The sequence below is a fragment of the Rattus norvegicus genome, chromosome 2 (genome assembly GCF_036323735.1).
Source record: "Rattus norvegicus strain BN/NHsdMcwi chromosome 2, GRCr8, whole genome shotgun sequence".
NCBI classification, from domain to species: domain Eukaryota; kingdom Metazoa; phylum Chordata; class Mammalia; order Rodentia; family Muridae; genus Rattus; species Rattus norvegicus.
In genome coordinates, this window is record NC_086020.1 from 7,277,895 (window position 1) to 7,288,407 (window position 10,513).

A 10,513-nucleotide genomic window follows, 5' to 3' on the forward strand; every position below is an offset into this window, starting at 1 on the left:
TATAAAAGGGGGCCTATGAGCTTCTCTGGTCCTGATCATTTTGATTAATGGTTGACCTCTGCATGCTAATAATTTCTGCAGAATAATGCTCTTTGCCTTTGAATACTGTTTGAATCCGGGGTCTTCCTTCAGCGATTCTTGGACTCTAACAGCTGTGAACCAGGCTAGGATTTGTCAAAAAGCTTGAATTCTCTCTTTGGCTCATCTATTCTGTTTTTCAGACTTTAACATACTCATCAGAGTAGGGAGGAGGATCAAAGAGAGCAAGGACTCTGCAGCTCAGTATCATTTACTGTTCAAATTCCAGAGGAAGAGAAAGGGGTTCTTTGGCCTCAGTCAGGGGCACAACAGTCTTCTGAATCTCCCCTCTACCAACATAGCACTCAGTTGGGGGAGGCTGGCCCTGTGGGCAGGAAATAGCCCACAATGAAGAGATCTGTGTGGTGGAGAATGACCTGTGTTCCCTTGTGTCATGTCCTGCTGTCACACTGCTAGCTAGATATTAACAGACTTGAAAGCTCTTTAGGACTGACCCTTTTTAGTCAGCAACTTGTAAAACCAGATGTAGGAATTGAACGACTTTGATTATTGGTAAAAATACTGACATCTGAATTTTATCTCTGGTCTTTTGTGGAGCAATGGCATTCTAAACTACCAGGAAGATTATAAGGTTTCTATCTAGTGGAAGGACTTCTGGTAAAAGAAAAACAAAGATGCCATTGTCCCTTTTCTTGATAACTCATTGTCCTCTGCCTTAAGAGTTAGTCTCAAGGGCCTATCAATCATCTGGACAAGATGCCCTTTAGGAAACAGTCTGTTTCAGACATGGTATAAAGCCTGCCTTAAAATGTAGGATGGAACAATGGTCTCTATGCTCACTGTCCACTCTCACCTTTTGATGGCATTTCCCTTCTTGATGGTCTCTCAGGCCCTTGTTTGCTCTCAGCCTTTGTTTTTTTCCCCAGAGTGGTCTTGCTGGTCACTTTCAGATCTCGAGAACAGTCCATGTAATTACCTTGGGTTACCTTATAATAGATTCAATCTATCGTCTACTCTGCACTGTGCATGCCACACTTTGCAAAAACTCACAATGTTTGAAGACTGGTGAAGGACAGACGAAATTATGAACATTTTGAACAGATCAGTAAGGTGCAGAGGGAGCTTGAGAAATATACTAGAGGGTCCTTTTGACCAAACTGTCACATGCTTTGCATAGTTGACCTTCAGTGGGAAAGATTAAGAATCAAACACTCAGACCCAAATTCATACAAGTTTAGATAGAAGAGTCTATGTCCTCATGTAAGACAAGGTTGTATGGTCCCCATCAACAGGTCCACCTAGTTCACCCCGAAGGTGCCTAGGGACAGTTTTTTGAGCTTTAGTGAGTTCCAGACCTTCATTGGATGGACTTCTTTCTGTTATAGCAAGGTCACTTTCAGAGGCCAGAGAGCAGGGGAGATGATGTTGAATCCATCAAGAGCTGATGCAAGGACTCATTTTTTCTAGGTGAAGCCCTTACTAGGTTCTCATAGAAGAACAACCTTTGGGTTATTGCTGGGTTGAGCAAGCGTACATTGAGTAGCTGCTGTTTCACACCTGCCATTTCTTGGCAGCTTTCAGCAGATAAGCTAGCCTCTCGGGAAGATGATGCCAACTTCCAGGTTCCAAACAGCCAAGTGATACAAAGGATGACAGGCCTGAGTTCCTTCTGTTAGGACCCAGTATGGGCTGAACTGATGAATCTGCTAAGAAAAAGTATTCTGGAGGAATGCATATTTCCTTTCCCTTATCCTTTATGTAGCCTGCCTATAGCTACTCTTGCTAAACTATGCCACAAATGGGCATTGAGTGGTCCCTATGTATCACATGATGTAGAAGTATACAAATATAACCACGAGCAAAACATAATCCTCAAAGATTATCACTTGTGTAAACAAGCTTTAGCCAATCCCTTCCTCTCTGCTTCTTAGTGGCACACTTACTTACGGTGAAGAACCCACGCTGTGTGTTCTCAGGTGCAGGGTGCAGCTGAGCACATGGTGGGCAGTGCTCAGAAATGCTGCCATTTCCCCTCGAAGCATGAACAGTTACGAGGAGGAGCACATACATCGACTGTTCCCTGATTTAATTCAGACTCACAGGAGCAAGCTACACATTGTTTTGTTTGTTTGAGACGAAGTCTAACAGTGTAGCCCAGACTATTCTAGAACTCACTACTTAGTCGATGTTGGCCTCAAATTCAAGACAATGCTCTTGCCTGGGTGCTGAGATCGATGGCAGGGCCTCTACTACACCTGTTTACACAGGTTTATTTTTAAGCAGTTTTCTACCTACATGCTGAACTTGGAGCTTTTTCCTGCAGATCTTGGAGCACTTGGACAGTGACTCCTGCCCTGGCACATCTACTTAACACTTTCCCTCAAGACTTTTCCCTTAGGAGTTTAATGTGGACAGACTTAGAAGCTGGACTGGGCACAATAACTCTATGTCTGACGGAATATAGACATGCTTGGAAAGAACTAAAAGAAGCTTTATGTCCTCATGTACTCTCAGTTTTTATTGATGTGGAAGTTAGATTGGAAATAAAAGCCACACCGATTTTCTTCCCAGAAAACACATTACCACGTTAAAAAAGGTGTTCTAGCTGCTATGTGGGGAATGCTTTTATTTTTCAAATGCTCTGTCACTGAAGTGACAGCATAATTACTTTCCTATAGCTTTGCTAATAGGACTCCAGATCTCCCCAGGAAGAGCATTATGGGGATTTTCTTCTTGGTAGGAACAGCAAATTTGCTGCTCCCCAAAGATGCACTTGATTTAAGCACAATTCGAATTCACTAAAAACATAATAGCAACGAATGAAAAATTGACAATTTTGTTAAAATAAATGTTCTTATCTAGAACACAGTGGGAATATAAAAGAGAATTGCAAAAATATTAACTCTGGAACTCAGATTTTTTTTAAACAACTTTCCAAGCATTTGGTCTCCTTAAAATGGGCATTGTGAGAGGAACCACAGGGAAGAAAACAAACAAGAAGTAAAAACCATGTCCTTAATTAGAAGGAAATAACTGTCGCATAAAGTATGCGGGCAGTTTCAGTGGTTCCTGCAGACAGTTCCACTATTCGTGATTTAGGCAGACCACTTACATCCTGTGTTGTCTGAAGTCTGTGCCACAGTGACAAACGACCTGTCTGTGCAGCAGCTCCTAGAAGGCACTTTCACAGGAGCAGGGCAGAGGTCTGGGGCGTGGCGGGGGTGGGCGCAGGCCGCCTTGGTCCCGCTCCTCCCGCCGGGCATGGTGATAATGGGGGTGGGGCCAGCGATGGCGGTGGAGTGCCTGGTGGTCCCCAGCCCCTCCGCTGATCTCGGCTTCTTCCTCCTGCACGCAGCACAGAACTCCTATACGCCTCCGTAGCCGCCGCCAGAGACGGCAGTCACCCGTCTGGAAGAAAAGGTAGACCAAAGGATTGACAGCGCTGTTGGCCACCTCTACGACCCGCATCGCGGCTACCAGGCTCTCTCCCTCCCAATCACCCCGGTGCCCCGACGACCAGGCGGCTGCCAAGCGAGCTGCAAAGTAGGGCAGGTCGCAGCCCACGAAGAGCAGTGCCAGTGCCAGGCTCATTTTCAAGCTCTGCACCTTGGCGCGGGGCAGCGCACTGGGTAAGGAGGCTCGAGCCATACTGGCGGACCAGGGCATCCCAGCCACCGAAGCCTGAGACCCGCGCCGCCACCAGACACACAGCAGGTGACCGCAAGAGACACCCAAGATCGCGACTGGCGCCGCGAAGCCCACGATAGCCTCGTAGAGCGCGTAGACCTGCAGGTGCCAGCGCGGCAGGGGGGCGAAGATGTCGTGGCAGCGATGCTCCCCGGGCCAGGCGCTGGCGGTTGAAGATGGAGGCGCTTCCCAGCGCACCACGAAGGTGGGCGGCAGAGCAAGCAGCAGAGCCAGCAGCCAGCTCAGGGTAGTCAGGGCGCGTGCGGGCAACTGTGGGCCCTGAGGACCTCGCACTGCGAGCTGGCGCTCCAAAGCAATGAGCGCCACCAGGTGGGCGGAGGCGCCCCGCCCAGATGTCTGCAGCAACTGGGAAAGGCGGCAAGCCAAGTTGCCCAGAGCAGGTCGCGGGTCGCCCAGCAACTCCCAAGCCAGCTGCGACAGCGCGGTGCCTCCACTCGCGTACAGGTCAGCCGCTGCTAGCTGCACCAGCAGGAAGTCCATCTTGCGACGCTTGGGACCCAGCCAGGGTCGGCTGCTACTGCCGCACAGGCGGCAGAGCACTGTGGTGTTGCCAGCTACCGAGGCCGCCAGGATGATCCCCAAGAAGACCAGATGGATCCGGTGGCTAGGTGGCCAGCGTGGAGGCGGCTGCGGTCCCGGCACAGAGGTTCCCTGCTTAGAAGTGAGGTTGAGACCCCAGCTCTGCCGAATGGGTAGGGATAGGTTAGACACCGGAGACAGAGTTGAGGGGCTGAAGGGATCTTCCATACTTAATCCGGAGGAAAGAAAGATACCTTTAAGGGCGGTGCACGCTTAAAATGCCAAAGTGTAGGAGAGGTGGTGAGGGCCACACCGCTGGGTCTCTGCGACTTCCCAAAGTTAGTTGAAAAACCACACGCATCCCGGGGAAGATGGATATGGGTAGATTTGCGCTTAGTTGTTTTTATAGGTTGGCCTTGTTATTTGTCATTCAAATGTGGGTTGTACATTCGAGGAACACACATGATCCCTATTCTCCACCTTCTTCGCTTTTCGCCCCGTCCCCCAATCACTGCAGAGCACCTTCTAATCCATGCAGCCGCCACCCTCAGTGGGATCCTTAGACCCCTGGGCTCTGGAAATCTTGCCTTCTGGCATAGAGTCAACCGGAAAGTAGTGTATGTGACCATTGCAAAGGCTAGTTAATGTTAACCCCAAACCAATGAGATAGAAAGTTCTCGACTGAGATAGTACCCTCTCCTCCAACAATTGTGTGATTATTAACAGGAAAAAATTACAAATAATACCTTTGATTAAAAAAAAAAAAACATTTCGTAACGCCATACGTCTGGACTAGCTTGAGAAATACAAGGACACAAAAAGCCAAGCAGGGTTCCCCTATTTCTCCCACTTCCGACCCCGCTGGGCAAGCAGTCTACCACAGAACTACAGCTTTTTGAGCAGACTCATTATGTGAGGTATACCTTCCTCTGCCTGCAGCATGAGTGGTTTAATTGGAGAGAACTAAGGGCCTTTCTGTTGCCTGGTAACTACGAACAGAGAGGTCTGCAGATGCTTTCTAATACTGTCTTTACTAGAATCGGGGGATGGCAGCTGCTCTCTCCTCTCAGTGATGCAAAACTCCTTTTATCAGTCTGAAGAGGGCACTAACAGGGTTTTATACAAATGGTGGTTTATGTACCTAGTTCCCCTAGTATTTTCTTCCAGCGAGGGATGTGTCACGTGGGCTCCTCTTTCTCCTGATTCTGTTTTCCAGCAGATGGGAGGTTGCTAGGAGGGACTATGCCTCCAACAAGCCCAAAGAAAAGGTGACTAAGAAAATAATATGGCGGCCAATTTTTTTTTAAAAAATAAATCCACTTCACAGGAAATGGTTTAGATTTAATGCCGCCACTTTTAGTCTCACTTCACAAACAAATTTCAGTTTTCCTGTTGGAAGCATCAATTTGTCTTTGTGCACCCATCACATTAATCATGATGAAAGTAGAATTTCTTGTACTTCCTGGTCTTGGGCCAGAGAAGTGTGGGTGTCTGTCGCTTCCCAGGCTGCAATAATGCTTGCAACCTACAGATGCATGAGTTAGGAGGATTTGGTAGGATACATATCATCATGCTGGTTGCTGTAGGAATCTCATTTTCTTTTATTTCTATTTTTTATTGGATATTTTATGTATTGACATTTCAAATGTTATCCCCTTTCCAGGTTCTCCCTCTGTATCCCCTTCACTTGCTCCTATGAGGATGCTCCCCCTCCTACCCACCCACTCCCAACAAAACACACTGGCATTCTCCTACACTGGAGTAACAAGCCTTCACAGGGCTTCTCCTCCTGTTGATGCCAGACAACGTCATCCTCTACTACATATGCAGATGGAGCCATGGGTCCCACCATGTGTACTCTTAGTGGTTTAGTCCCAGGGAGTTCTGGGGAATCTGGTTGGTTGATATTGTTATTCTTCCTATGGGGCTACAAACCTCTTCAGCTCCTTCAGTCCTCTCTCTTATATTTTGGATTGTGAACCTTTTTAATGGCAGAACCATCTCTCCAGCCGACCTTCAGACCTTCCTCTTAACTCCTCCATTGGGGTTCCTGTGATCAGTTTGATAGTTAACTGCAAGCACCATCATCTACTTCACTAAGTCTCTGGTAGAGCCTCACAGGAGACAGTGGCTCCTGTCAGCAAGCACTTCTTGGCACCAGCAATAGTGACTGGGTTTGGTGGCTGTATATGGGATGAATCCACAGGTGAGTCAGTCTCTGGATGGCTTTTCCTACAGTCTCTGATCCACATTTTTTCCCCTGTATTTCCTCCCGTGAGTATTCTGTTCCCCTTTCTGAGAAGGACTGAAGCATAGGTGTGTGGGTTCATTTCTAGGTCTTCAATTCTATTCCGTTGATCTACCTGCCTGTCTCTGTACTAATATCATATAGTATTTATCACTATCGCTCTGTAATACATCTTGAGGTCAGGGATGGTGATTCCCCCAGTTCTTTTATTGTTGAGAATAGTTTTCCCTACCCTGGGATTTTTGTTATTCCAAATGAATTAGCAAATTGCTCTTTCTAACTCTATGAAGAATTGAGTTGGAATTTTGATGGGAATTGCATTGAATCTGTAGATTGCTTTCTGCAAGATGTCCATTTTTACCATATTAATGCTGCCAAACCATGAACATGGGAGATCTTTCCATCTTCTGAGATCTTCTTTGATTTCTTTATTCAGAGACTTGAAGTTCTTGTCATACAGACTTTCATTTGCTTGCATAGAGTCACACCAAGGTATTTTATATTATTTGTGAATACTGTGAAGAATGTCATTTCCCTAATTTCCTTCTCAGCCTGTTTATTCTTTGAGTAAAGGAAGGCTGCTGATTTGTTTGAGTTAATTTTATATCCAGCCACCTTGCTGAAGTTGTTTATCAGGTTTATCTGGTGGAATTTTTGGGGTCACTTAAGTATACTATCATATCATTTGCCAATAGTGATATTTTGACTTCTTCCTTTCCAATTTGTATCCCTTTCATCTCTTTTTGTTGTCTAATTGCTCTGGCTAGGAGTCCAGATACTATGTTGAATAGGTAGGGAGAGAGTGGGCAGCCTTGTCTAGTCCCTGATTTTAGTGGGATTCCTTCAAGTTTCTCTCCATTTAGTTTGATGTTGGCTACTGGTTTGCTGTATATTGCTTTTACTATGTTTAGGTATGGGCCTTGAGTTCTTGATCTTTCCAAAACTTTTACCATGAAGGGGTGTTGAATTTTGTCAAATGCTTTCTCAGCATCTAATGAGATGATCATGTGTGTGTTTTTTTTTCATTGAGTTTGTTTATATAGTGGATTACATTGATAAATTTCTGTATAGTGAACCACCCCACATCCCTGGGATGAAGCCTACTTGATCATGATGGATGATCTTTTTGATGTGTTCTTGGATTCAGTTTGTGAGAATCTTATCAAGTTTTTTGGGCTAAATATTCATAAGGGAATTTTGATTTGAAGTTCTCTTTCTTTGTTGGGTCTTTGTGTGGTTTAGGTATGAGGATAACCGTGGCTTCATAGAATAAATTGGGTAGTGTTCCTTCTGTTTCTATTATGTGAAATAGTTTGGAAGGTATTGGTATTAAGTCTTCTATGAAAGTCTGATAGAATTCAGCAAGACACCCATCTGGTCCTAGGCTTTGTTTGGTTGAGAGACTTTTAATGACTACTTCCATTTCTTTAAGAGTTATGGGACTGTTTAGATGGTTTATATGATCCTGATTTAACTTTTGTACCTGATATCTGTCTAGAAAATTGTCCATTTTATCCAGGTTTTCCAGTTTTGTTGAATATAGGCTTTTGTAGTAGGATCTGCTGATTTTTTTTTAATTTCCTCAGTTTCTGTTGTTATGTCTCACTTTTCATTTCTGATTTTATTAATTTGGATACTGTCTCTTTTGCCCTATGTTTAGTCTGGCTAAGGGTTTATCTATGTTGTTGATTTTCTCAAAGAACCAGCTCCTGGCTTTGTTGACTCTTTGTATAGTTCTCTTTGTTTCTACTTGGTTCATTTTAGCCCTGCATTTGATTATTTCCTGTGGTCTATTCCTCTTGGGTGCATTTGCTTATTTCTGTTCTACAGCTTTCAGGTGTGCTGTCAAGCTGCTAATGTTTGCTCTCTCCAGTTTCTCTTTGGAGGCACTCGGAGTTATGAGTTTTCCTCTTAGCACTGCTTTCATTGTGTCCCATAAGTTTGGGTGTGTTGTACCTTCATTTTTCATTTAATTCTAAAAAATCTTTAATTTATTTATTTCTTCCTTAAACAAGTTATCATTAAGAAGGGCATTGTTCATGTCCATGTGTATGTGGACTTTCTGTAACTTTTATTGTTATTGATAACGAGCCTTTGTCCATGTTTATTTGATATGATGCATGGGATTATTTCTATCTTCTTCTATCTGTTGAGGCTTGTTTTGTGACCGATTCAATGGTCAATTTTGGAGAAGTTATGATGAGGTGCTGAGAAGAAGTATACTCTTTTTGTTTTAGCATGCAATGTTCTAAAGATATCTGTTAAATCCATTTAGTTCATAACTTCTGTTAGTTTCACTGTGTCTCTGCTTAGTTGCTGTTTCTATGATCTGTTTGTTGATGAGAGTGGTGTGCTGAAGTCACACTATTATTACGTGAGGTACAATGTGTCTGAGCTTTAGTAAAATTTATTTTATGATTGTGGGTGTTTTTGGAGCATAAATATTTAGCATTGAGAGTTCATCTTGCTGGGCTTTTCCTTTGACAAGAATGATGTGTCCTACATAACCTTTTGTGATAACTTTTGGTTGAAAGTCTATTTTTTTCGATATTAGAATGGCTGCTTCAACTTGTTTATTGGAAACGTTTGCTTGGAAAAACTTTTCCCAGCCTTTTGGAAAGTGTCTTTCTTTGTCACTGAGATGCATTTCCTGTATGCAGCAAAATTCTGGGTCCTGTTTAAATATCCAGTTTGTTATTCTTTGTCTTTTTGTTTGCAAATTTAGTCCATTGATTTAAGAGAGATTAAGGAAAAGTGATTGTTGCTTAATTTGTTGTTAGAGGTGGAATTCTGTTTGTGTAGCTATCTTCTCTTGGGTTTTTTTGAAAGATGATTACTTTCTTACCTTTTCTAGGGTGTAGTTTCCCTCCTTGTATTGGAGTTTTTCCACCTATTATTCTTTGTTTGGCTGGATCTGTGGAAAGATGTTATGTAAATTGGGTTTTGTTGTGGAATATCTTCCTTTCTACACATATGTTAATTGAGAGTTTTACTGGATATAGTAGCCTGGGTTGGCGTTCTTTGTTCTCTTAGGGTTTGTATGACAACTATCTGCTCAGGATCTTCTAGCTTTCATAGTCTCTGCTGAGCAGTCTAGTGTAATTCTGTTAGGACTGTCTTTTTGACCTATTTCCCTTACTGCTTTTAATATTCTTTCATTGTCCATTTAGTATTTTGATTATTATATGAAGGGGCCAATGTATTTGGGGTTGTATAGGCTTCTTGTATGCTTATGGTCATCTTTTTCTTTTTTTTTCTTTTCTTTTTATTATTTTTTTTATTAACTTGAGTATTTCTTATTTACATTTCGAATGTTGTTCCCTTTCCCGGTTTCCAGGCAAATATCCCCCTAATCCCTCCTCCCCTTCTTTATGGGTGTTCCCCTCCACACCCTCCCCCCATTGCCACCCTCCCCCCCAAAATCACGTTCACTGGGGGTTCAGTCTTAGTGGGACCAAGGGCTTCCCCTTCCACTGGTGATCTTACTAGGATATTCATTGCTACCTATGAGGTCAGAGTCCAGGGTCAGTCCATGTATAGTCTTTAGGTAGTGGCTTAGTCCCTGGAAACTCTAGTTGCTTGGCATTGTTGTTCATAAGGGGTCACGAGCCCCTTCAAGCTCTTCCAGTTCTTTCTCTGATTCCTTCAACGGGGGTCCTATTCTCAGTTCAGTGGTTTGCTGCTGGCATTCACCTCTGTGTTTGCTGTATTCTGGCTGTGTCTCTCAGGAGCGATCTACATCCAGCTCCTGTCGGCCTGCACTTCTTTGCTTCATCCATCTTGTCTAATTGGGTGGCTGTATATGTATGGGCCACATGTGGGGCAGGCTCTGAATTGGTGTTCCTTCTGTCTCTGTTTTAAACTTTGCCTCTCTATTCCCTGTCAAGGATATTCTTGTTCCCCCTTTTAAAGAAGGAGTGAAGCATTCACGTTTTGATGATCTGTCTTGAGTTTCATGTGTTCTGGGCATCTAGAGTAATTCAAGCATTTGGGCTAATA

The 10,513-nt window shown here is 43.9% G+C and overlaps 1 protein-coding gene across 3 annotated transcripts; it reads right to left on the reverse strand.

The window, feature by feature from the left end:
* Window positions 1–271: 271 nt before the first annotated feature.
* Window positions 272–5,322, reverse strand: Gpr150 (G protein-coupled receptor 150). Of its 3 annotated transcripts, none has more exons than XM_006231713.5 (2): window positions 3,646–5,322; window positions 272–3,447 (listed from the first exon to the last, which is right to left on the reverse strand). In XM_006231713.5, exons 1-2 carry the CDS (start codon window positions 4,492–4,494, stop codon window positions 3,211–3,213), a joined length of 1,086 nt encoding a protein of 361 aa, XP_006231775.1. In that variant the 5' UTR covers window positions 4,495–5,322; the 3' UTR covers window positions 272–3,210. The 3 variants fall into 3 exon arrangements, with proteins under 3 accessions (XP_006231775.1, XP_038958750.1, NP_001102643.1); XM_039102822.2 differs by having other exon boundaries at window positions 3,826–5,321; NM_001109173.1 differs by having other exon boundaries at window positions 2,546–4,682.
* Between the last annotated feature and the right edge of the window lie 5,191 nt (window positions 5,323–10,513).

Excerpts from the sequence above, each read along its gene's own strand:
- Gpr150 (NM_001109173.1), bottom strand. The coding sequence starts at position 4,494 with ATGGAAGATCCCTTCAGCCCCTCAACTCTGTCTCCGGTGTCTAACCTA.